The sequence below is a fragment of the Labrus bergylta genome, chromosome 14 (assembly GCF_963930695.1).
Source record: "Labrus bergylta chromosome 14, fLabBer1.1, whole genome shotgun sequence".
NCBI classification, from domain to species: domain Eukaryota; kingdom Metazoa; phylum Chordata; class Actinopteri; order Labriformes; family Labridae; genus Labrus; species Labrus bergylta.
Genome location: NC_089208.1, coordinates 11,119,525 through 11,147,273, shown reverse-complemented (window position 1 = coordinate 11,147,273; position 27,749 = coordinate 11,119,525). Strand labels below are relative to the sequence as shown.

At 38.9% G+C, this 27,749-nt stretch overlaps 1 protein-coding gene across 1 annotated transcript; it reads left to right on the top strand.

The window, feature by feature from the left end:
- Nucleotides 1-24,220, top strand: LOC109981432 (oligophrenin-1). The gene is made up of 24 exons (XM_020630213.3): nucleotides 1-652; nucleotides 1,763-1,858; nucleotides 2,279-2,340; nucleotides 3,742-3,813; nucleotides 4,923-5,024; nucleotides 5,107-5,217; nucleotides 5,412-5,516; nucleotides 5,611-5,737; nucleotides 5,830-5,930; nucleotides 6,067-6,158; nucleotides 8,133-8,211; nucleotides 12,654-12,687; nucleotides 12,848-12,910; nucleotides 13,466-13,540; nucleotides 14,761-14,845; nucleotides 15,307-15,365; nucleotides 16,241-16,346; nucleotides 16,495-16,654; nucleotides 17,479-17,623; nucleotides 18,483-18,794; nucleotides 19,471-19,618; nucleotides 21,218-21,268; nucleotides 23,015-23,054; nucleotides 23,190-24,220. Exons 1-24 carry the CDS (start codon nucleotides 499-501, stop codon nucleotides 23,193-23,195), a joined length of 2,385 nt encoding a protein of 794 aa, XP_020485869.1. The 5' UTR covers nucleotides 1-498; the 3' UTR covers nucleotides 23,196-24,220.
- Nucleotides 24,221-27,749: the final 3,529 nt, after the last annotated feature.

The window sequence follows — 27,749 nt, the reverse complement described above, 5'->3', positions numbered from 1 at the left end:
TATGGTATATCATTTGAAACATTTATATATTTACAAATATAAATTTAGTGATGTTATGGTGTACTGATCACTTGACTAATCAAAAATAGATCTGAAATTAACGTAAAGGTCGGGATTAGGTCTCATGAAAGTCTGAAATATTTCGAAATGGGACGCGTCCGAAAGGATTCAAGCCGCTGTTGTAATCACGACGCTGCAACAAGGAAAAAGTGTCAAAGAGGCGAAGGATACAATTAAATTACTATTTGAACGCGTGTCAAACAAGGTAAAGGAGGAAGTGAACCAAACTCTCGCCTCGTCAGTGTTTGGTTCACTTTATATCAGACCAGTAGCTGCCGCAGGCTCCCACGGACACCACGGTTTGTGCTCCTATTTGCAGATGAGAGAGCAGTGCGAGAGAGCAGTATGGACAGTGGGCATTAGACGAGCGTAGGCTGCGTGGCTCACTAAAACAAACTCATTGCCTCTATTGTCTAAAAAAACCCGGTCGTCTTGAAAATGGGGCATCCTCCTCTGGAGTTTAATGAATGCTATCTGGACAGTCCGGACTTCAGGGAGACTCTGAAGTGTTATGAAGTGGAACTGGAGAGGACCGGCAAATTTCTCAAAGAGTTGATAAAAGATGGCAACAGTGTGATCACTGCAATCAAGGGTAAGCCTGCTTCAATGTGATCTCTCTTATTTTTTAGGTCACTAACAGCTTTTTAAAAAAAAAAAAAAACAATTGCAGGGATGAGGCTGGAGACTAGCATCAGTGGGCCTTTCAGATGGCCTATAGGAGCATTGTGGGTGGCTGGGAAAGCACAATCAGGGAGGTGCTAGTGCTCAAAAGGGAGAAAACCAAACAAACTGCTTTGAAAGGACAGATATCTGATGCAGATGTGCAGTATGACCAGCTCCCAAAAAGCAACACAGCTGCCTCCTCCTGCAGGATGTGTCCAGTATCTGTCCTCTCCTCCCTGTGTGATGTTGTTTGTAATCCCTCTGCTGCTGGTTGTAGTTTCCACAGCCAGTCACAGCACAACGTACGAAGGTGCAAACTTGTGGTTTGTTATTGAGTTTTGAGTCAACAAGAAATTATTCTGCTGCCCAACCCAGCAATTACAAGCATTTGACCTCAGAAACAGACCCTGTCATTGTAGGTGCTGCAGAGTGCTGAGGGTCCCACTGTATATTCAGCTCACATAATAGTCAGAGGTCACGAGTGCAAGCTGCACCAACACATATTCATGAAAGTCAATTTAATCTCCCGTCCAGTGTGTAGGACTCACTGCTTGTGTTCTGTTCAACTTTTGTATCCATCTCCCGCTGCAATCATGTGAGAGCCGCACTTTGTTTACAACTGAACCTTATAAAGAAGGCACAGGTACAGGAGGAATAAACATGTGAAAGGGCTGCTTCAGGGATTTGAGTGTGCTAACAAAGATGTCATGCCACGTCCTTCAGGCGAAATGCACGTCAGATTTGATCTGACTGATGTTTTTGACTGTAAAGCTCAGTCATAGCAGGAATATTATATCACACTGTGTACGGCCTGCTGTTGTGCTACTGAACACAACAGATGATCTCTTTTCTTCCCACCTACTAATAATAATATCTAAATAAAAAATAATCCTGATATAGACTAATATTTGTAAGGATGGAGTCGAATTTAAAGACCTGTAGATTATTGTTTATTGTAGACTCTTAAATTGAGCCCAAAATGCCTCACTGACAATAACAATATATCAAATGGCCTCCTGTTTCTTTTTTTCTTTTATAGGTTATTCTCTGGCAGTGCAGAAGTTTTCCCAGACTCTCGGAGATTTCCAGTTTGAATTCATCGGGGATTCCCTGACTGACGATGAGATCAACATCGGTAAAACTACACACACTTTTTTTTTAATGCTTAACTGAGTGCTAGAGGGTCTGCAGGAAATGTCATGTCTTATTCCCGCTGAGTTAACTATTTACTAAATAGATTCATAACAAACTTTAGGTTATGATAAGTCTTCCTGTATTTGACCTCAGTGGAAAGAACATGTTGACAGCCAGTTTGTGATTCCTCTGAATCATAGATGTAAGCAGTTTGGAAACAAAAGGGTTAGGGTTTTTGGATAACACACACTTGAGCTTATGTCCTTGAAGTAGCTGGGTATTCAATCATCACCAGAAAGTGTATTCTGATGAAAGTGGGGGGGATTTATTTTTTAATAGTTCCAGTTGTGTTTTCTGCGTCAGACCATTAAGATAAGAGAAGTTTTCATTCTGGTTGTCATCTTTGTGTTTTCATCCCCAGCGGAGTCGTTTCAGGAGTTTGCAGGACTACTGCAGGAAGTGGAGCACGACAGGATGATGCTGGTGGGTTATCAACATCCTCCACGCTGACTCTGCATCCTATTTGACCCTCCGCTACTGATAGAAACCCAATTAACACATCCTGCGCTGAAAGGTTACACCAGTTTAGAATGCAACTTTTGGCACGCTCTGTTTGACTTTCTGTTTGTTATGATAAAGTATCAACACCTTGTGGTGTGAACCAGATATTCAATGTCTCTGGTTCTTGAAATTCCAAGATTCGCAAACACACCTTCATCCTGTGTGTAAGTGTGTGTGCGCCTTTTTGTGTGTGTTTGTGTGTGTAAGTGTGCGTGCCTTGTGTGTGTGAGTTAAGGGAAATTCAGCTATTTTACTTTCAGTTCCCCTTTTGGTTTGCTTATTCTCTTTTTGTTCCCTTTTTGTTCCCTTTTTGTTTCTTCTTAAATGTATCCTGTCTGTTGATACATTTTCCGCGGTGTTCTCATCACTTCTTCTGTTTTTAACACTTTTTTTACATCGTATATGTATGTAGTACAATTTAATTCTCTATCTCTTGTTATTTACTCATTATTTTGACCATCTTTATTTTTTTCAATAACTAATAGATTTCCCCACTCTCTATACTTTCACCATGCCAGATAAAACACAATCTAATCTTCTTTGTGGCGTCACCTCGGCTTACACTTCAGCAATCCGGTCGTGTCATTAGAAGTAGCTTTACCTGTTAGACTGGCTTTACTGGATAGTGATCTTATGTTAAAAGTGGAGGTCATCTGCCACACTGTTGCCATGGTGTGGGAGATTAGTATTCATAACATGAAAGATATTGAATTCAACACGTTTTTCAGCATGTAGTAGTAGTAGTCATTTTTTTATTTCGGTCAACATGTACAGTTTTCCATTAAGAAATGCGTAAAAATAGTAGAATAAAAATTACAAGGCAGGTGCTTTCAAGAAAAGATGAGAAGAAAAATTTGACTGAAAAGGTGTAGGCTGAAGCTTTAGCTTATTATTCCTACCCTTATTTCAAATCTTATTATTTTAGGCATGACTAGGCACGACAAAAAAACATATCAGAACAAAAATTGTTCCAAACATTTCTTACAAATCAAAACAAAAGAAATGAAGCAAACAAAATCAAACGGCATTTCTACACACAAAAAAAATAATCAAACAGGTCTTTTATACTTGTTAAACACAACTTTTTCAAACAAAAATGTAAATCTGGAAAGTGAGCACCACATTCTTAATTCCATATCATAACTATTCCACAAGTTAACCCCCTTTTACCGAAATACACATGTCTTCACCCCACAGATAATCCACTTCACCTTTTTAATGTTGTGCGTGTTTTAATGGCAATCCATTGTGTTAAAGTGTATTTATAAAGCTATGAAATCTTAGATGGCCACATTAACTACTGCTTCAAGTTTGTCTGTCCAGGTTCAGAATGCCTCTGATCTGCTCATCAAGCCCTTGGAAAAGTTCAGAAAGGAGCAATTGGGAGTCACAAAAGTGAGTGCTGGTTCTGATTCCTCTTCTTTTTTTCTTCTTTTTTATTAAACTTTTATTAAGACAGAACAACGAGACCCCTGGTCAAAACAACACAACGTTATTCATTAGACTAGACATTTACTGCACTGACAGAGTCCTGCACCTGCTCAGTTTTTTTTAAGCATGGAGAGAAAACAAACGGGTTCTTTCACTCCACTTCCTAAAATCTATTAATAATTGTATGTTACATCATTAAACACTTTAATTATCATGAACTCTATTACCTCTCTAAGACTTTCACATGTTAAAATGTGTAGTCCAAAGAAAAGTTGAGACCCCCCCACCGTCAGTGCACATTCACCAATACTTAATTTCACAACAGGAAGCTCTGTGGGATGTCTCCTCAATTATTCAACATGACATTTGTGTTTCTCTCTGGTTCTGCTCAGCTGACTGAAAAGACTTCATTCCCCCTCACGGCTATCTTTAACTAAACCTTAAATATACAACGTTGTGCAGGCTCTAAATAACATGTGGAAATAATTCATATTTACAACATATCCTCTTTTCTTCACCCACTTTAAAAAAGTATTGATGCTGGCTCGAACACTTGATGAGACAGAGGAGGACTTCCTGTCCGCTCTACAAAAGTGAAATGTAATAACAGCAACAGTCAAAGTGTTCAAATTAAGTGGAACAATTGCCAGTCTTTTCTCACAAGCGCCCCCTCAATGACACAACTTAAACGTTTGAAATGTGATTATTTGAACTTGTTTCCAGAATTTACTATTTTAAGGTCATTTTTTGGGATGTATTCTGGGGCTTTTTTTATGCCTTTTTAATTGAGAGACAGGACAGTGGATAGAGTCAGAAACTTGGGACACAGATAGTGGGGAATGTCATGCAGGATAGGGGGCCTCAGGTGGGATTTGAACCCGGGCTGTCTGCTTCTAGGGCCTCAGTCTCTGTACATGGCGCGCCCAAACTAACTAGCCCCATGTTTGCAGTCTTAACACATTGGTTTCCAAGAGTTGATTATGATTTGAATGGACATCTACAGGATCAGGACACCCAAACAAACTTAATGTGATCCTGGTTTAATTATTCTTTTTTGCAATTCTGTCCTTCAGGAGAAGAGGAAGAGGTTTGAGAAAGACAGTGAAAAGTATTACTCCCAGGTGGACAAACACCTGAGTCTGTCCTGCAAGAAGAAAGAGAGTCAACTGCATGAGGTGAAGTACAACAAGCACTCATTGGTTGGTGAGAGAGAGAGAGAAACACAATTTGGACGTTTCTTTTAAATTTCTACTGCAGGCTGATGAACTCCTGGACAAAGAGCGAGTGAACTTCTATGAATCGTCGGTGGAGTACGTGTATCAGATCCATCAGGTTCAGGACAGGAAGAAGTTTGATGTGGTGGAGCCGGTGAGTTCTGTCGGAGGTCTGCCTCTCTTCCTCTGTGTGTGTGACCACAAACCTGTAACAACACAATGAGGAAATACACAGAGCGAGAACTTGATAGACGAAAACAATCCCACTAGTTATTCTTAATTTCTTACAGTGGTTCCTTTGTGCTCTGGCTTTGTTTTAACTATGTGTCTCCTGCTTTGGTTGGACAGGTGCTGGCTTTCCTTCACAGCATTTTGACGCTCAACAACCTGACAGTGGAGATGACTCAGGACTTTATGCCTTACAAGCAAGAACTGCAGCTCAGCTTGCAGAATGTAAGCTTTTACAGTGCCATCATTCAGATTGAATATAATTTAATCCAACTTCCTTGATCTAAAATGCTGTCTGTTTTTTATTTATTTCCGGCAGACAAGAAACAACTACGAGAGCACTCGGGAGGAGATGGAGGAGCTGATGAAGAGGATGAAACACCCGTCCCAGATCTGTAAAATGCACAGTCAACCCATGGAGGGTTATCTATACTGTCAGGAGAAGTGTAAGTGTACAAGATGTAAATGAAGAAGCTTCCCACTTGCATGAACGCTCTCTGACGAGGGCCGTCCTGTTTTGTTATTTTTGTCTCTACAGGGGCTTTGGGTGTGTCATGGGTTAAATATTATTGCAAGTATCTCAAGGAGGGGAGGCTGCTGTTCATGGTGCCCTGCGAGCAGAAGCCCACAGCTAAACAGGTCCGTAAATAGAAGAGAACTGCGTTACATTAAGGCTTAATCAACACCTTCTTTAGCCTCAGACAAACATCTGTTTGTCCTTTTTGTCATCGTCACATGGGCCAATCACGTCCCAAATCTGTCTCTTTCTCCCCAGGGCCCCACGCAGCTAACGATGAAATCCTGCATCCGCCGGAAAACCGAGTCCATCGACAAGCGCTTCTGCTTTGACGTGGAAACAAATGAGAGGTTAGCACAAACAAATCAGAGGAAACCGCAAGATGAAGCAACTAAAGAGCCTTGTGGGATAAACAGGTTGAGGCGTCGAGTTGAACAGGTGGCTCACAAGGACAAAGTGTGAGGGCTAAATGGACTGTAGCCCAAACAATCCCTGAGCAACAGGCGCACGCTGAAAAACAGATGGCAGACTTAGTGATTTCACAAGAAGGAAAACAACAAGCTCATAATTAAACAAGCAGGTCAAATCAATTTGAATAGACACTTGAGCAGCTCTGTTGTATTCGGGTTTCTTGAAGTCTTTGGCAATACTTGGAGGCTGGCGGGTTATTTTTTAAGGTTTACAAGAGGCTTGAATTATGAATGAAAGAGCCTCGGCATGAAGAGCAATTAGTGTGTGAGCTGAATAACACCATAATAAAGAGCTGGCTGTGTGATAAACTGAAGGTGGCAGTGCTGTCTAGTGTAGAAGATAACGTTGTCGGATCAAGATGTTTAGAGTTGAGCCATCTGCCTGTATGATAGTCCCTGAAATCCCCCAAATGGTAGGACCAGACCCTGACCTCTGACCTCTGATGTCTCCAGAAGGACAGACAGAAAAAGTGAATACTGTACACAGGATAGAGAGGGGACAGTGTGCACTAGTGTGTGACTGCCTGTTTGAGGTGACCCATTCAGATACAGTTGTGTAAGTGCTGAAGATTAATCAGGAAAAACAAGATTGTTTTTATAATTTAAAAAAAACATTTACACTCCTATTTTTGTTTTTTTCAAACTTTTTTGTGGAGATTGAACACAGTACACACATTTTTGTAAATTTCCTGCTCAGACCACATTTTGTTAATAACATACTCTCACATTTTACATTTGCAATAAACTTTCTCAACATACTCTCAAATCAAAGCACATTCAACTCAGTATCAAATATATATATTTTAAAATTTAAAAGTTTTATCCTAGAGGAACGTGTAGTCAATCATAGTGCAGCTACATTACAGAAAATGTGTTACTTTTCTGTTTAGGTTCTGTCTGCATACAACAGAATAATTACTTGGACCGTTTTCTGTACATCACGTCAGTACTTTTAGTCAAATGGTTTGATTTTTGAGAACTTTTAGCTTCAGAGTAGCTGAAATAGACGACAAAGGTAATGAGAGAGTTACAGGAGAAAAACCTTTGCTAGTAACATGACATTACTGCCAGTAATCAACAAAAAACATACATCACTGTTAGCCTTTGTTTCTAAATAATTATAAATAAAACACTCTGGGTTGTTTCTGTTTAACACAACATTATTCAGCTATTTGTTTGTTCATTCGAAAATACTTTTCAGCTCCTTTTCATATTGCGTTACAGCTGCTGTTGTTGCAGTGATCTCATATGATACTGTAGCTCTTGTGATGTGTCCATTGACTAATGTTACGGTCCACTCCAGATGGACTTTATATTAGATGTGTTTGAGAGACGAAAAGGAAGTCAGAAATAGTCTATATCATAGACACACATTAAGATATTCTTTACCGATCACGTCACCTACTTTTCTCAGATATAGATATTATTTTGTGGATGTATAAAAGTTTAACATTTGGAAGAGTTGGATTGGTGCAGTTGGCAGACGTAGCTTTCAACTTGTAACACAGTTAGTTAACATTTGATTCAGTCACCCACACGCTGCAGAACTTGGCACCAGACGTTGTTGTCTTCTAAAGAACACAGAAAGCAATAATAGAGTTTCATCATCTCATCATGCTTGTCTTATTCATCTTCATTTAAACCTCCATCTTTCCACTCACAGGAATATGAAACGCTCAGAATCCTTTTTTCTTGTTTTTCAGATTTCTTTCTAACCTGTTTTGCATAAAACATTTTGTGAGATTTCTACGAGTTTTAGACACAATGGTTGGATGCGATAGCACCACATCCTGCTACGGAATAATTTACCGGCAACCTTTGCCTATTTAATGGCATTTGTTTCTGTTTCCATAGAAACGCTCCAGTCACATTCCAGGCTCTTTCTGACGGAGAGAGGAAGTTGTGGATGGAGGCCATGGATGGAAAAGAGCCTGTGAGTTAATTTCTCATTAAACAAATCTTTTTTGCGGGTTTGTCTTCTCCTTGATAAAAAGTCTGTGAGAACGACTTTACTGCCAGAATATCGGCAGTGCAATGTGGAGTCAGCTACTGTGTTGACACATGAAACTCCCAGAGCCAGTTTCCACTTCAAATCTGCCGAGTTTCTCCAAGTCTGGCCTATTTTTCTTCTTCTTGAAATACTGCCTCTAATTATTGGCAGGTAGTTAGTTTTGTAATCACAAGTTTCATTTTTTTAGGAAGAAGCTACACTGAGAAAGCGTTTGCAGCTTCTTTGTTTGATTGCACTAAGTTAAAATCATCCTGTCGAACACCGTAAGAGAAAAAGACGAGAGACAATAAAGGACATTATTGGTCTGCTGTTTGAGAAAAATAGAATTTGGAAACAATAATGTTGTTGCTGTCATGCTTATTTTTTAATGTAAAACTCACAAGACACACAATAACTCATAAACAACATTTGTGAAGATCTGCAGACATAAATGATGTCAAGGTTTTTTGTAAAACTGATATGTGGGAGACACATTAAAGCCATCAGTGTACGACTAAGTGATGGCACGAGAATAACCTTAAAAGCCCTTTGAAGCAACAACAGAGTTCACATTATTTCAGGTTATCTATTTCCCCCCTCATTAAATCAAGTTTGTGTCTGAATTTAGAAAGTTGTGTTCATGTGGAAATTGTCTGTCAAAGTTTTCAAGCCTTAACGGTTTATTTTGCTTTGCTTGCAAAATTTCAAACCCTTAATTCTGCTTTTTGGTCTGGGCTCTAAACACAAGTTTTATTTCAGTTTGGATTCCTCTGCAGTTCTTGTCAGATTGCATTTTCATGTAATGCTTTAGCGGCAGATGTCGTGTGACTTATGGTCTAATGTCAGCCACTGCCAGAGGATGTGAAAATAACAAAAGGCACACTTTTCACTGCCCTCTTTCTGTGCAACTTCCCTAACATCAAGAACATTTCACAAGAGCTTTTTCCAACCACTTCGCCCAAATACTCTCAAGTTAAGATCTTCCACATGGAATCACCATGTCTGTGAGCCCTCAGCCAGGATAAACTCTGTGGTCTTTTAGGATAATCTCTTCTGCCACTCTGACTCTACTACACTCTCAATGCCCTTTGGCTTTCTGTGTCACTGAAATATAAAGTGCAACACTGCTTCTCTCCCCTCTGTCAGATGGAAACTTCAAATCAGCTCATTTGGGCCTCACACTGCAGTATGCCAGTGCATGCTGTTACTTGCTGGGAACAGTGTTTCCCCTACCATTATATTAGGGGGGCGGCCCGCCCTCCCCATGGCACCCCCTGCCCCCCTTGAAGGTCAAGTTAATCAAAAAAAAAAAAAAAAAAAAAAAATATATATATATATATATATATATATATATATATATATATATATATATATATATATATATATATATATATATATATATTTTTTTTTTTTTATTTATTTATTTTTTTATTTTTTTTTGGCTTTTTGTGCCTTTATTGTAGAAATAGGATAGTGGATAGAGTCGGAAATAAGTCATTTAAGGATCCCTTTCCGATAGAACAGGACAGCTGTCATTAAAAGAAACCCAAGAACACCAACATTCCTTAAAGTGTTTGTGTCGGCGTCCGTCTGCCTGCACCACCCACCCCCCCAAAGCTGTAAACCTAGGGGAAACACTGTACTTGTTTGAACATGGGGATGCTTCTGTGTATTCTGCATCTTATTACAAACGTCCTGCCACTCCTCTGTCTTACTGTCAGTCTGTATGAGTTAAGAACTTGACTTTGATTTGACTTTGATGTTAGGACGCAGCATTTAGGATGATTAGATTATCTAACAGACAGGCAAAAACACTCAGCATGGCAGAGATTTCCATTGTGCTTTGCACATTAGTTTTTCAGGCAACAATGGACAAGATGAGCAATTAAAAGCAGATTGAAACTCTAACTCTTGTACATTTTCAAAGCCTGTTTTTTATAGTAAAACTTTAAAAATACTGTCCAGTCTTTACATAAAGTACCACCCCCCCGAGCAGGGACTTTTTTGTGGTTAAATAATAACCCTTGATCCAGATCAACACCCTGCTCTCTTGCCTTCAAAGAGTCTTTGTTTATGTGGAAAGTTCTGCTGTTTCGTGCAATAAAGACAAGTAATCACCACTGTTTTTAATAACGGATTGATTGTGAAGTTATTGGTCCTATAAAAATGTCAGATAATCGCCGGTTCCGTTCTCTTTCACATGGGTTAACCACGACCTCAGTGATAAAAGTCTCCCTGGAGCCATGGGAGCAAAAACCCGGTTGACCTTCTCCACATAGCAACCAGGCTGTACTTGATAGGGTTTGAAACCACATTCATCTGAGCAGTGACACATCAGGTGTCACTTTTGGTACTACTGACTCTGGGCGCTATATTCGATACAGTTAACCATAACATAGTATTTGTCAGACTACAAAAATGGCTCTATCTGTCTGGTGGTTGCTAAATTTGTTCCAATTATATAAAGCTCCTAAGTTGTTTTAATTGGCTATTCTGAAAAGTAGTCAAAACAAATCACTTGTGGAGTTCTTATAAAGGGTCCTTTCTCACCCCCTTTAACTGAACAACCCCCCTTTGTTTAGATGATAGAATATTATAAGATGCCCCATGTTTTTTGAACCAAAACAGTCAAAGTCATTTCCCCCCTTGAGTACAAGACGCTGTTTCAGACCTGTTGTTTCAGACATAACAACATTAAGAATTTACTGCCAGATGAAAATGTAATTATATTAAAATCCGTGAACTTACTCCTTTAAAAACACAGTCATGGCAAGAATGTAAACCCTTCTGTCAAAACAGAGTAAAAGTTGTTAGTGTGTATTTTTAAACAGGATAAACTTTTCTAATGTTGACTCGACAGGTCTAAGTAAAACATAAGACTGCTGCAGAGAATGCTTTTTAGAAAATCTTCTTTTTTCAGGTTTACTTTTGGGATTTTTATGAAACAGAACAGTGGATAGAGTCAGATATCTGGGAGACAGAGAGTGGGGAATAACATGCAGCAGGTTTTTAGTGTCTGTGAAATGCATTTTTGTGAAAGGTTTGTCTTTATAGGTTAATTGCGATTTTTTTTTTTTTTAACTATTATTTTTGCCCCCTTTAAACACTTTAATAGGCTGCCCTTCAAAAGGTGCAATATAAAAAGGGAGCAGTAGGGAGTCATGTGATCTGTCCATTAGTTTCAGTTTTGTCTTCAAACCAAGAAGATTTGGTTTGAACCAAATATGAAGGTGCCAAAGTGACAAAACCTATTATTACACCTTCAGGAAATCCTTCTGTGCTCTTTCCACTACGAATAAAATATAAGATAAGATATACTTTATTGTCAACACAGCGACATTTGTCTTGGACTCTGTCCTGCAGTTACAAGAGAATTAAAATGTATATAAATAGAGATCATACAAAAGGTGTAAAAACTCGACATATTCTGTACATAAAAACACCTTCCTGCAGCAGTGACATATTGACATATTGCACGGCCCCTTGGCAACATCCTACATTACCTGTTATCCAGAATATTAACGGACATCAGCATGAATGAATGTTTGTAGCGGTTCAGTCTGGTCTCAGTGGTCTGAGGGACCCTGAATCTTCTCCCAGAGGGTAAAAGCTGAAACTCAGAGTAAAGAATGTGAGACACCATTTTCTGCCTCTGTCTGACAACAGACTGTTCATAGAGTGTTTGGAGATGACTTTAATAGCAGTCTGCACAAGACGAGTTATCTGTGATTTCAGCTGAACCTAGTCGTCATTAGAGGGGAGGAAAATCGACCAACATGTTTCCCTTCGTTGCCGAAGTTACCTAAGTAGTAACACATTCAGTCTGTTTTCTTTTATCCACAAACATGGAAAGAGTCCTTCAAATGTGGTAGAAAATGTTCAGTCTTCACCGTCAGTGCTTCCTTGATCTGACTGTGGCTTTATCACATTTGCATACATAGATTACATTTCTAAATTTGGATGCATAGCCTCCTTGGGATTGTTGTTTTGCTGAACATCAAGATGGTTTTGAGTAACTTATTCCCAGAGCACACAGGAAATGGGGAGGGGGGGGGATACTGATGTTTATGACGAAATTCATGTGCTGGTTTTGATCAACCAAACTGCTTCAAACACAACCAGTCAACAGAAAAAAAAAACACAGCATTGTAACTGTTCTAATCATTTCACACTGAACTTGTATCTGCTAACAATGACCTGGAACTCTCCTGAAAGCTAGATCTCTATGGAGATAGGTTTGTGCCATCATCATCACCTGCTTTTCTTTCCTTTTTCTGTTTTAAGAAGCACATTGTGTTCATTAATCAATGAGTCGTCCAAGCCCAGACAGATTTTTCTCATATATTCACAGTCTTCAATTTCCTTTCAATTTTTTTTCATTTCAGATCTATCATTCCCCAATCCACAAGCAAGCGGAAAGTAAGTCTGTCACCATTACCCAAGTGGTATTGTTCATTTAATGTGGCATGTCATCTCTCTCCCTCTCCATCCCATGTCACCGAATGCATCTGTCTTTAATTTGTTCACTCTTTAAATGATGGACGTCTGGTAAATTTGCTCCTTCTTCTTCCTTTTACAGTGGAACTGAACGAAATTGGATTTAAGTTTGTGCGAAAGTGCATCAACTACATCGAAACGAAAGGTAAAGGAACCAGTCACAGGTGTATTTGGGCTGCTTTTAGTTGCGTCCGTTACCCTGAGGGGGGAGTTATTGAGTCAAGGTTGCGTGTAAATTCCATGCCTGCAGGCTGCCCTCGTCTGGAATCAAAATCAAGAGTCTTTTTCAGGTTGTACAGAACTTTAATCATCAGCTTTATCCCTGAATATTAAGCACTGCCTGATATTTTCTGACTAATAATTTTTGACAATGATTCTCTGCTTTAACTTCTCAAACATATTTTAAAGGCGTTTGTATCTTATTATCCTACTGTCCCAGGTAGTTTCTCTGGCAGGATGATAAATCTTGACGGAATGAAGTGCTCAGCCCATAAACACGTCATGTGACTCATGATTCAGACAGTTGGCTCAGTACGCGATTCAAAGAAATGCTCATAATCAGAAAGGAACATCTGTATTCTAACTTCGGCTCATGCAGGTTGAGAAGAGGAGCATGTGGTATATTTCCACTGCTCGTGTTTGTCTCGATCATACTCCCCCTCTCCCTCTTTTTTTTTACCTCCCCCTCTCATCTTTCCAGGAGTCGATCAAGAAGGAGTGTACAGAACAGTTGGCAGCAATATCCAAGTGCAGAAGCTTTTAAACGCTTTCTTTGGTAAGCACATATGCCTGTGAACATCTTCTGCATCTGTCCATTGACTTTGTCTCTTCCTTGACGCACATCGAAACAGATTCTGCGACTTTACACCAAGCCTCTTTGTGTGAATAACAAGAAATACAAGCAGGGCGCTTACTCACAACATTCCTGCTCTGCAGGGCTAGTCCCAATAAATAATAATTATTTGTTTATAAAACAATAGATAAAATGAATAAACATGACGTGAAATGCATCTCTGGTAGTGACAAACCCTCAGAGTTATCAGACCCTTCACTGTTCCCTTCAGCTCTTCAGTTATTGCTTTGATTTTCTTGATTTCCACAACTTTATTGTTGAGGTCCCTCGCTTGCATTGCAGCTTTTTTTTTTGGCTGCTGAGGGCAGCTGTTATGGGGGCAGCTGTTTTTACAGCTGTAAAAACTCAATGTTTACTCGCTGCGCCAAACAGACCAGCTGACAATCTAAATCAGCGATGAACGTAGAAGAGTAATAAGTGGTTAGAGAGCAAAATATCTCTCAGAAAACGAGAGCGCTCAATGGAAACAGACTACTGTTTGTAATATTGACTTAGCAAGTAAACATGGCTGTGTTTACAGCTTGTTCTTTCTGCCCTTAAATGGACAGCTACAGCTTTTTATGCAGATTTCAACACTTTCCAGCATGCGTTTCAACTTGTTACAGTAGAAGAAAGCACAAGTGTGACAACAAACATTATCAATGTCAAGGTGCCCTGGTAGCTTTAGGCTAAATCCTTATAACCCCCACTTTGCTAGTTGTCATCCCCCTTCTCTCTCCTCTGCTTTTTTATATCTCATCCTCCTGCTTCCATTAATTGATAAAGGTTAAACAGCCCACATGAGAAATGATCTTTAAACCTTTGCATTGTTCAACCATCCAAATAAGCCATGACAGATACAAGTCAGCAACTATTAATATAATACGTGAAACTGATTTAGTTATGCAGAATAAAGGCTTTTATTTCATTATTTACACCTTTGCTTTTCTGTCATGACGTCAGACATGTCAAAATGTCTGTCATCATTTAGAAACCTTTTTTTTAACTAAATAAAAAAAAAAAAAAGAGAGGCCCTATATTGCTCATAACTAAGTATAACTGACACAGCTGTAGGATTACACCGGGATATTTTTTTAACAAGGAATTGGACAACATGGCATTAAATATTTCTGCCTGTTTGTTGTGAATATCTCTGTTTTTAGACCCTACAAACCCAGGAGACGTGGATCTGCAAAGCAGTGACTGTGACATTAAAACCATCACAAGTGCTCTTAAGTTTTATCTGAGGTACGTTTTTTTGTCTATAATATAAACACATCATCACTAACATCAGATTGAAATGCATGTTCCTAACTTAAGAGCCAAGTATGATTAATATGTATAAGAAGTATAATATTTTACATTTTTACAGTTATGCATTTTATTGTTTATATTCTGTTTATGAGAACATTTCAGATGGTTGCCAGTCTGTGTCATTTGATATTTTGCACAACTCTTAATGTAAAAGCCCCATCCCAAAATACATGTTGATGGTTTATCATGTGTATGTGTAGATCTGGATGCAGATTTCAATGATTTGTTGTTATTCAGCAAACAAATGCAGCCTTGATGAAGGATTTGTTCTGAGTGCTTTCAGGTGTTACTGTACAACAAGGGAGGACTGCTTTTTGTTTTTTCCTGTGTTTGACGTGGTGAATTAAGATGAACTGCTGTTGAACTCTTTTATGAGAGTCTGTATTTATCTGTAGGAGCTTGTCCGAACCTTTGATGACCTACGGTCTACACAGAGACCTCATGTGTGCTGCAAGTGAGTCGAGATTATCCAGTCGAGGGAGTATTGTGTGTCTTGTCATGATCTTTTGTCCCACTTTTAAACTCTACTTACAGATTTTAGCCTACCAGGAAGCTATGTCTGTTAATTAGGGGTTCCTTCAAAGTCTAAAAGCATGACACATTTCCTTTAAACAAATGTTTAGACATCTTATGTTTCTCTTTTGTCTAAACTGCCCCCAGTTTTCAAGCATTATCCAAGCATATATGTTTATGTTGTATCATTTAACAACAACCTTTCTTGTCACATTAAAAAAAACATATATACACTTAAAAGCTCATCTAATATACCATTAGTGTTTCCTTGCTTTAAAAGAAAGATTTCATTCATGTATTTCTCTGAGCTTAACTGACTGTTGACTCGTACAACTTACAAAGTCAAGGCTCTAGTAATCTGGGCGCGGGATACAAAACAGGCATTTGTACGTCAATACTGTGCAGACTGCAGGGTCAGCAGTTTTACAAGCTACACTTGGTCAATCTGGGAGACACTTATAGAAACCTGAGTCTCCTGTTTGTTTTTGTCAGTCACATAGCGTGATCGTAAAACAGAGAAGACCTTGACTTTAAAATCAGCAGCCTCATTCTTTCAGGGTCTTACACTTAGACATCTGAAGGCTTCAGTTTCCTGGAAATGTCTTTCAGGAAATGAATGGGGGCTTCTTCTTACATAGAGTTTTTACAAGTGCCCTACTCTACTTTACTTTACATTAAGATTAAGCATTTTTAAAACCTAAACCAAAATCAAGGAAAGAGATATTTGGGAATATTATATATTAATGGTTCAGATTCAGATGGGCCTTACTTTAAAATAATGAGTTTAGGTGACCCTGTGTTGTCTCTGTGTCACAGAGTCGGACAATCTGGACTTTCGGCTGAGTGAAATTCATATTCTAACCTACAAACTACCGGAGAAGAATCGGGAGATGTTAGAGATGCTCATTAAACACTTGGTCAAGTAAGTGGCAGAATGCTTTTTTTGTGATTGAAAGTTTTAACTGATCCCTCAGGATTGTGTGCTCTCCCACTGACATCAGTTCAATTATTCTGCCAACAGTGTTATTACATTTTTTTTTTTAACCCAACCTTATGTTTTTTTTTGACAGTGTGTGTAGTCACAGTGAAGAAAACCTGATGATTCCTTCAAACATGGCTGTGATCTTTGGACCCACACTAATGAGAGCAAAGGAGGAGACTGTGGCGGCCATGTTGGATATCAAGTTCCAAAATATTGTCGTTGAGATCCTGATTGAAGACTACAAAAAGGTACTTCTTCATGAAACACAGCCGTGCCTGGACTCAGGCAAGAATGAAAAAGCCTATCCTAAGATTGCATTTCGTTGTACTTAAAGGAACATTTTAGCAAAATGTGCTGACTCATGCAAAGAGATGAAGTTAATACCAGTGCTACCGTAGTTAGTTAGCTACTTAGAGTAAAGTCTGGTAATGTAAAAAACAGTCTGTCCAAATAATGCTACTGTTATAGCATTAACCTTCCAACATCTCTGAAGCTCATTGATTAAAATATTTTGTCTTTAAGTAGAAAAATGGCCGTAGAGAGTTGTAAACAAGGTATTATTTGGGTCTGGCCAGCTGCCTGGCACCATGAATTCTTTATGACCTGATCAAAAAATATTCAAAAACATCACCCCCAATAAAATGGTGAATCAATGTTTTTTTTAAACATCAATATTAAACAGCCGAGACAACAATACCTTTTGCATTAACCAGAATAGCTGTTTCCAGTCTTTGTGCTAAGCTAGCCTGCTGTTAGCTGTTGCTTCATTCTTTGTAAGATGGATGTCAATCTTCTCATTGTTATCTCAGAAAGACAAAGAATACAAGCACACCTCCATTTCTTTAACATTTAGACTTGAATGTTTCTTCATTTAATTTTGTACTGGACCAGCATTTTTTTGCCATTGTAGAAATGAAGTCACTAAATCTGTTTTTGTTTTTTTAACATTGTTCTGTAAAAAGATACGTGTGTATTAGTTTATGTCATCTCATTCATTTAGTAATATTACAGCCTGTCTATAGCTGAAATAGTAAATTAACCAGTGTAACTGTACCTTTTATTTTCATCACAGATCTTCAGTAATGTTCCAGAGGACAGCACCGCCCCGCCCGTCCCTCCCCCGCGGATCACCCCGAGAAAGCGGCAGCCCATCACAATCTCCAAGCGGCCACCTCGTGTTTATCAAGCGCTTAGTCACCACCTCCAGCACACAGAGAGTAATTATTAGCCTCCTTTGGCCCGACTGTCATCATCATCCTCATCATTATCCCATCCTGTCTGTGCTAAATGAACAGTTGTCTCTTTTTTTTTCTTTTTTTTCATTTTTATATTTCGGAGAGATTTGTACCAAAACACACCTGCAGGATCGTTTCTTAACATTTTCTGGAGTACAGAGAAATGTGTTTTACTGTCGTGTGTGTGTCAATCAAATCTTTTTCTAGAGTATCATTCTTCGAAATCATTTGTTTGTGTAAGAATAACAAATCAAAATCTATTCATTGTCTTGAATTATTGTTTAAAAGGAAATTCTTCTAGTGCTTTTATATTTCAAGTACAAATAAACTTTTCTACTCTACATTTTTTATCTCACATTAGTCTTTTTTGTCAACGCCTTAGCTAAATCATATAATTTTCTTTCATTTGTCTGCTAAAGCCCTTCATTATGTGGGTTTGTCTTCATCCTGTCACACTCGGAAAGATAAGTTTTGGAGCACCTGCTGCTTGTGCTCCCTTTGTTCTGTGATGTTTAATTATTCTTAATGTTATACTTGGTTTACCTTTATAACTGTCTCTGTAGGATTCAACCAAACTTTGTAACGTGTTATGAATGTATGAGCAGGTCCTGTTTGCATACTTTACCCAACAAAGAGCAGTGTGGGTAGCTGTAGCTTCCATTTAAATAACTTTTACTTCAATTTTGTTAGTTTTTTTTCCTTTACCTGTTTTATTTCCTATCAAAGTGTTTTATTTTTTATTTAATTGACTTTTGACCCTGGCCTGGGTCACTTAACATCACACTAATTCCTCTCTAAGTAGTCGGGTCCACATGAATCATTGTGTTGTTTCTTGTAACAGATGGACAGAACAACAGCCCTGTCTTGGACGGGGACATCTCAGCATGTCCAGTTCCCCTACAGCGGACAAAACCTGTAAGCAGTGCTCCGCTCGTTCCAAGAGAACCTCCTCCAAGACAAGCGTTATTGCCCAGAACAGCTAGCCGTAAGGACAGACAACCAGACTCCGACCTTGGCAAGACAGACAATGCGAGGCAAAGGCCAGATACTTCTTCTACAGCTGCAAACGGGGAGTCTGGAGTTTATGTCAGCAGAGTGCCGTCCTTTCAGGGCCGGAAACCTCCTCCTAAAACTACACCAGCCAACAGAGAAGGTTTGACCCACTCTTTTTTTTTATCCGCATGTACTTAGTAGTAGTGTTGGTAAAAAATTACATCTTCGAGGTTGTCTAGGACTTATACGGGTAAAGACTGTAGTGTCATGTCAAAAAGCATTTGTTTGCATTCTGTGAATATTTGAGAAATGTCCTGGAAAAAGAACACTGAACATTGTAAGCCAGCTTGTGAACATTTCATCCACTAGTTTTCACCTTGATCAATTCCTGTAGGGACATTTAGTCCTTCAATTCATTCTGCTCATCTGTTGTTTTTTCCCATTGATTTTTAGAGCAAGAGAGACTATAGAGATGTCACTTGTCACAACAGCTCCATTGTTCTGACATGGGCTACCACATGTCCAGTTGCTGCTTCTTTGAAATTGGTTAGCTTTTGGTTATATGCAGTTGGGTTTTCCCCATTTTTCAAATCTAGAAGTCTGGTTTTAGCTTGTTCATTTGTGTTTTGAGGAAATTGGAAATCAGTGCAAAATCATCTGAAGCATTTCTACTCAATGATTAAGAAAACACTCTTGCTGTAAACAAAAAGTTGGTTGCTGGTTTGAACGGTTTATAATTGATTTGTTTGCCCTTTAATATTTATTTTTGTTATTTACAAGTCCCTAATTTCTCATGCTCTATGTAACATGAAGCTTTATATTGTTTTGTTTTACAGGTGACTCTGAAGGCTTGACCAGAACAAGGTCCTCAGAGAAACATGCAATATGTAGACCCCCAGTGAGGCCTCCTGAGCCCCCCTCCCGATACCCTGCTCCACAGAAGCCCCCAAGTGCAGCCAGCAGTGAGGGCACAAACACATCCTAGTAAGGGCTCTATGACATTTTTATGGATCCTATAAAGTATGCAAATGTAGACCCGATAATCATTTAACAACTGTCTCTGCTTTTTTAGTACGAGCAAACCACCAAAAACTATTTAAAGGAAGCAAACCTAAAATCATGCCAGACGTGGAAATGAAATGGTCTGCATCAAAACCCTGAAGGCTTTAGGAATCAGTTATCAAAGAATGAACATGTTGTCTGGTGTGCTGAATCACATCTTCTATTGCAACACAATGACATCAGTGTCACACTTTGATGTGAGCGCAGTGAAGCCTCAGATACTCCCTATCGTGTCAGTGTTATCAGGCTGTCATATCTACTCTGCCATTGGGATTACTGTGATAAATACTGAAATAAAGAGCACACAGTGCGAGGATTATTTGGTGATGGTATCACTATAGCAATTATTATCCTGTTAATCATGGACTTCTAGTAGACAGTAGTTGTAATTCCTTACAGAATTATACTTGCAGTTTGTCTCAGCTTTTTAGTCTCTGAACACTTTAGTATCTTTCTGCTAATTGTTTTGGTATTTACTAACCACAACTTTACTGTTGAAGCACCCACTCCTCAACATCATTTAAGAGATGTAATAGGCAGTTTATTAAAGTTGTAATGTAGAAATAAAGAAACACTTTACAATGTTAGTCAACTTGACAAAAAGCAGCTGAACATAGTTTCTAACAACAAAGCCAGGTGTTTTCCTCAGGAGGTGTTGGAATCTTAAAAAAAAGGGAAGCTATGGGAGTGCGTACTATTTACTATGTATCTGCTGGTTGTGGTAATGGGTCACTGTTGTAAACAGAAATCTCATGTAGTAACCAAATTAGGGGCATATTGGCAAATTGGATTAGTGCTTAAAATATTGATGTCTTTCCTGGGCCCGGTTGTTCAAACAGTTTAATCCTGATAAAAATGATCCAGATTTGGTAATCCACTTTTTTTCCACTAAAGATCATGTAATCCAGTTCACTTCTATCCAAATAGTTCAAATAAAAACTGGATAGGATCACTCTGATCCAGGTACAGACTTTCAAGGATTATTAAACCCAGATTACCAGTGCTTTAAAGGGGACATCACACTACATACTTAGTCCACAGGGGACGCCAAAATCCTCACAAACAAAAAGATCCCGACAACTGATTGAAATTAGACATTCAGTGTTTCATAATGATGCTTTTTGGTGAAATATTTTTAGCAGAGAAGATTTGGCAAGTTTATCATGGGCGCAACCCACATGCTCAGTTCTGCTGCTTATAACCACAAATAAATGCTCCTTACAAATGTGGCACCATTTAAAAGAGGAATGGACAGGCTTGACAATGGTATAAGATTTATTGCCAAGAAGCATTGTTACAACAAATAAATAATCTACCAAACACAAATTTTGGTAGATAATTTTTTTTTTTATATGTAAGGGTGAGGGTTGAGGGTTGAAGAAGCGAGGGTTGAAAAAGCCCAATCTACCAAATGACATGTTCTCACTGGTCAAAAACGATTAAATGAAGAATCTCAAATAGAGGATGAGTCATACATTTAATCTACAATACAAACAAGTCTGCTTTCTTTTTTCTCTGCAGTGTTGCCTCCAAAACCAAATTTTTTGAGAATGCCTCCAGACAAGTTGGCAGGTATGTAAAGGCCTTTTGTTTCATTTTTCACTCAACAGTAGGTGAAGGTAAATAAAACCACAACAAGGGGGAACGAATAATTAGGTAGAGTTGCATTTATTACATTACTTTAATTTTTAAGTCATTAAATTATTGTTGTTACTGTTACTTTTTCAGTTCACATGAGCTCTCTCTGGTTGTTGTTCTTGTACAACTCCCCCCATTGATGACGTAATTGTCACGGTGGACTCACACATCTGCTCTTTTATGTTTTGCTCTGATAGTCCAAGTTGAAGCCTTGCAGGCCTCCCCTGCTCAGGCACTGATGAGTGCTGTAAATGAAAAATGCCTGAGTGGGAGCGTTTGTGGGAGTTTCGTTTTATCAAAGAGAGTTTATCTCTCTATTTATTGTAGTCTCCTCCATCATTGTTACAGGCCACATTAATGTGTCTAACAGGGAGGTGTATACGCACAAAGCTCTTGTTTGGCCTTTGGGCAGAGGAAACAGATAGTGGTTGTTCTCCCACATTGGAAGAATTTGAATCTTCTCAGCAGACTATTTCAAACACTATATAATCTAAAACATGGTCAATATATTTGGATCAAATAGTTAGTTTTAAGATCCCAAAAGATAATAACAGGTTAGCAGTGACACACAATTAATTATCATTTTTATTTCTATGTCTTATTGCCTAATGAGCCCAGGCTCATTGCAAAGGCTGACCTCTTTGCTGTTGGAGTTGCTAACATTTGATATACACTCACTGGCCACTTTAATAGGTACATCTGTTCAACTTCTTGTTACTGCAAATAACTAATCAGCCTATCACTAGGCAACAACTCAATGCATTCATGCATGTAGACATGAAGTGCAAACCGAGCACCAGAATGGGGAAAAAAAGTTGATTTAAGTGACTTTGAACGTGGCATGGTTGTTGGTTCCAGACGGGCTGGTCTGAGTATTTCAACAACTGCAAACCTACTAGGATTTTCACGCACAACCATCTGAAGGGTTTACAGATAATGATCCGAAAAAGAGCAAATATCCAGTGAGCAAGCAATTCTCTGGGCGTTAATGCCTTGTTGATGCCAGAGGTCAGACGAGTATGGCCAGACTGGTTCGAGCTGATAGAAAGGCCACAGTAATTTAAATAACCACAGGTTACAACTGAGGTACCTGTGTACTAATTGAGCATCATTTAAACGCCACAGTCTACCTGCGCATTGTTGCTGATCATGTCCAACCTTTTATGATCACAGTGTACCCATCTTCTTATGGCAACTTCCAGCAGGAAACGCACCATGTCACAAAGCTCATACCATCTCAAACTGGTTTCTTGAACATGACAATGAGTTCACTGTACTCAAATGGCCTCCACAGTCACCAGATCTCAATACAAAATTGGGGTGTGGTGGAATGGGAGATTCATATCATGGATGTGCAGCCGACAAATCTGCAGCAACTGTGTGAAGCTGTTATGTCAATATTGACCAAAATCTCTAAAGAAATGTTTCCAGCACCAAGAAGAAGTAAGTCAGTTCTGAAGGCAAAATGGGATCCAACCCGGTACTAGCAATGTGTACCTTTATAAAGTGGCCGATGAGTGTATAATGCATACTACCAACATTATTTAATTAAAACCCATTTTCAAGACTCCTTCAGCTTTTAACAACAACTGTGGTGGTGACTTAAGGCAGATCAGTGGTGGCCTTAAGCTTCAAACCACAAATGGATGTAATTTATTTGTTTTTTCTCTCCAAATTTAGTCCACCAGCCTCTCCGCCGCCATCAACAGCGAGAAAAGAGGTGGGATTTACTGTATTTACTCTTTTGCAATAATGTCCAATTCTTCTAGCTATTATATCTGTTGTATGAGTTTAATAGACTGAAAAAAGTTTTAATTTATGGTGCTCTAATATTTCTCTGTTTTTATTTGTTCAGAATTGAAGTTTACGGAGGCTACATCCGTTGTGACTGCCGCAAGTGACTCAAGAGTGTGCATCAAGTGAGAGGGAGTCACTGCAAACCAGTGAATAAATAAATCAGATGGACTGAAGAGATGCTCCATAGAAGTCAATGGATGTATTTGGTCCCATCTGATTCTAAAACTGTTGTTCGATGTCAGCACAACAGCAAATCGACTTCTGAATGACGTCTCAAAGCAATTACTTTATTTTTGATCCTTACTACAAAGTAAGGATGGAGAAAAGAACTGTTTCCCTGCTTATTTAAATCATCAGTTTTAAAAAGTATCTTAGTTACTGTGTGCCCACCTAATGCTCTTATTTAGCATTATTAAATAGATCTACCATACAACACTAATTTTATCATTATTATTTGATCATTATAAATCTGAATATGTTTTACATTAGACTAAGTATCAAAATGCACCGAGTACTGATCTGCCATCGAACTGGATCTAACTACCGGTACATGGAAACGATCTTGTTTGTCATGAAGAATATGTCGATAAAGAGTTGAACCATGAATGTGAGATTCAATGAGACCTAAAGTGTGATTCAATCATACCGTCCCTTTTTAAGAGGCATTACAAAAAAAAGTATTTTACCTCCAAGTATCAACCAGTCAATGTATTTGAATCCATTTAATAGTAATATTAATAATGCCATTGCTAATTTTATAGTTCATTTGTATTAATGAGAAAGAGATTCACTACATTCCCATATTTCCAGCCTTGTCGGTCAATTTGTTTTTACCTTTTGTTGGTTGGTTGGGTCATACAGGTTGGTCTTGAAAGTATTGATGAATTGCTGGGATTACAGAGCAAAAGTAATTGTTACAATGTTTGAAAATAACACTCCAGATTTGTTATGTCTTTGTTTTTAAATCTAATTGATCTTTATGTAAATGTTACACTTGTTTTATTTTTCTGGTAACCCATTTTCTTGATGTTTTATGCTTGGATTTGTTTGCGAAAAGAGAAAATAAACCTTGAGGTTTCATCATTTGAATCATGTATTTATTTTTTAAAGAGACTGTTTTAAACATTCAAATGACTTTTGTTTTTATGCATTGTTACGCCGCTACACAAACCCACTGCTAAATGCTATCCTTGCGCCTGACGCTAAGGCCAGTGAGCCCGTAACTTAATCAATCAATCAATCAATTTTTATTTGTATAGCGTCAACTCATAACAAGTGTTATCTCGAGACTCTTTACAAAAAGCAGGTAAAATACCTTACTCATTGTTATGTTACAAAAAGCAGGTAAATGACCTTATTGCTATGTTACAAAGATCCGGCCTATCCATCATGAGCACTTTAGCAAAGCAGCAAAAGTTACAGTAAGAAGTTGGTAAGAAAAACCTGCCTTATTAAAAGGCAGAAATCTTCGGCCGGATCCCTGGCTCATGACGAAACAGCCTTCAGAAACCTAGACTGCGCTGGGCTTGAAAAGGGATAGGGGGAGAGATGGGATAAGATGCAGGAAGAGGGATAGGGAGCAAGGGGGTGCGGGGAGGCAAGCCGTCCATCAACGATCCGGTGGGGAGGGGGGGGGGGGGATTGTTCTGGCAGGCCATCAACCAACGATCTTGAGGAGCCTAAGAGAGCTCAAGAGCTCTCAGGACAGTAGGTGGTTAGTGACTGAGATTTACAGATAGATACATGCAGTAATATGATGTACTGTATATGCACAGACAGAGAGAAAGAGGAGCTCAAGGTGCCAGTTCCCCTGGTAGTCTAAGCCTATAGCAGCATAACTAACTAACCCCGGCTGGAAGGCGATTCGAGAGGAGAGGAGCCCGAAAAATGAAGGCTTTACCTCCCATAGTACATTTAGAGACTGTAGGTACCACTAGTAGGCCTGCATTCTGGGATCGTAATGTTCTCGAGGGGCAGTACAGCACTAGTAGCTCCTTAAGATAAGATGGTGCCTGGCCATTTAGAGCTTTGTAGTGAGAAGAAGGATCTTGAATTCTATTCTAGACTGTATAGTGCAGAGAAGCCAGGACAGGAGTGATGTGGTCCCATTTCCTGGTTCTGGTCAGTACACGAGCTGCAGCGTTCTGGACCAGTTGAAGAGTCTTTAGAGACTTACCAGAGCACCCTGACAAAAGAGAATTACAATAATCCAATCTGGAGGTAAAAAATGCATGAACTAGTTTTTCTGCATCATTTTGCGACAGGATATTCCTGATCTTGGATATATTACGAAGGTGAAAAAAGGCTGTTCTTGAAATTTGCCTGATGTGAGGTCATCAAGGTCCTAACGTCCTTAAGGCACGTTTCTAGCTGACATAACTGACTGGTGCCATCGGGCTTCATTGATACATAAAGCTGAGTATCATCTGCATAACAATGAAACTGTATGGAGTGTTTCCTCATAATATTTCCCAGAGGAAGCATATATAATGTAAAGAGAATTGGTCCAAGCACTGAACCTTGTGGCACTCCATGGCTAACTTTGGTGTGCATAGAGGACTTATCATTAACATGTACAAAATGAGATTGGTCTGATAAGTAGGATTTAAACCAACTTAAAGCAGTCCCTGTAATTCCAAGTAAATGTTCTAGTCTGTATAATAGGATTTGATGGTCAATGGTGTCAAAAGCAGCACTAAGATCAAACAAGACAAGCACAGAGAGAAGTCCCCTGTCTGAAGCTAGAAGTAGATTGTTTGTAACTTTAACTAGTACAGCCTCAGTGCTATGGTGGACTCTAAATCCTGACTGAAACTCCTCAAATAAACTGTTGTCATGGAGAAAGTCACACAGCTGATTAGCTACCACTTTCTCCAGGATCTTTGAGATCCAAATGCCTCTCCTTACGTGTTGCGTAAACGTGAAGGTATATCCTACCTTACCTGAATGTGTGTGCAACTGTCCTGTCTGTTTGAGGGGTGCGTGTAGGTGACTCACCGCCAAGATCCTCATATGTGCCGCGACCAGCTCACTCGGACAGCCCGATCCACTTGGGTATGATCTCCTCCGCCAGCCCTCTCTTTCATATCAGTTTAGTTCCCTCAGATGCTGCAGGTGCTGCTAATGAAGATTACAGAGATAGAGCCACCACACCCCCCTCAGGTGTGCCACCAGTACTGACCCTGCTTCTCCTCCTACCAACCACACCTATCGCTAAAGACACTGAAGTGAATCCTCTTAATGCATTATCATAACAGTATCCACTGAATGAATGCTCTTTTGTGTTGCTTTTGAGGTAATTGCAAAGCAGTAAACATGTTTTTATGTGATGTTAAAAAGTCTGCAAAGTAAATTGTCATCTTTCGGTATAAAGGACAACATTTGTAAAGATGTCACTGCTGCAATTTTAGTAGCTTATTTCTTTCTTCAGTGGGAATTCAAGTTTATATATTTTGTAGAAACTGAAAGTGGAACATAAGTTGGAAGTGTTACATTAAAGCTTACTTTTGGTCTTACTTTAAGACCTGTTTGGCCTTATTCGAGGTACCACAATGTTTCATTGATGTTTCAGACCACTGGCTTTACATTTACCTAAACATGTTTGTTATTATTAATGGAAATCAATGGAATAACAATAAGTAATCTTGGAATCTATTACTATTTTAAGTAAAGGCTTAATTGTTGACCATTTTAACGCATAGCATTAAGATCAAAACAATTCAAAATAGCTCAATTTATGGATGTGTTGTGCTCTGAAAGTTTAAACTTCTTCTATATTTTTTTTAATCATCCAGTTGTTGCTGTAGAGTAGGTGTTAGAGCAGCGAGTATATTCACAGTGAGTGATACATCCGAGTGTTAAAAGTAAGCAAGGGTGAGTTATTCTTGTTAAAAACACTTTACTTATGCATGTACTAGACAACATCAGTGAAGAGATACTTTGTCCACAGGGGTCATACAAAATGGATGCTCTCAATGGTCCTTATAGGAGCTTTATTTTGATATATGTCCTAGTTTGATTATTTTTTGTCATTAAGTTCAAAACACTTGAGAGGTTACGTGAGGCTGAGGTGTGTTAAGTGTGTGTGTTCCTCTACAGGAACATGCTTCCTGTAGAGGATTTGTAAGCTACGGTTGAGTATAAAAGGGGGTTTGCAGTAGCAGTGCTCAATTAAAGTAGATTAGATGTAAGCCTTTTGGACGTATTTTGAATTTTTAAAAGTATGAAGGTACCAGATATAATGTCAGGGAATCCCAAAAGTTACCCTGAGAGAAATACGGATTTGTTTTACAATTTCTGTGGGGACCAATCCAATAGAAGTTAAAGCCACAACTGTCATTGTAATGGCGCCACAAGATAAGTTGGGATCACCAAAGTCCGCCTGCTTTACTCAAAGGAAGCAAAATAATTAACAAATATATAAATAAAAATAAAAAGAAGATATTTGTGATATGTCTGTTGTTTAACCCAATGATAAACCAACCCCAGGGCCATGCCGTTACCATGGCTAATACCACACAAACAAACCAAACGTCACATTTTTAAATTTCTTGTCCTGCCCAGGCTCCTTCCAGTCCATCCCCTGTGGTGTTGCATTCTTTAACAAACCTCATGAAGC

Coding starts and splice junctions, on each gene's coding strand:
- LOC109981432 (XM_020630213.3), top strand. CDS start 499: ATGGGGCATCCTCCTCTGGAGTTTAATGAATGCTATCTGGACAGTCCG. Junction 13,541..14,760: donor GCTTTTAAACGCTTTCTTTG/GTAAGCACATAT, acceptor CTCTGTTTTTAG/ACCCTACAAACCCAGGAGAC. Junction 15,366..16,240: donor AGACCTCATGTGTGCTGCAA/GTGAGTCGAGAT, acceptor TCTGTGTCACAG/AGTCGGACAATCTGGACTTT.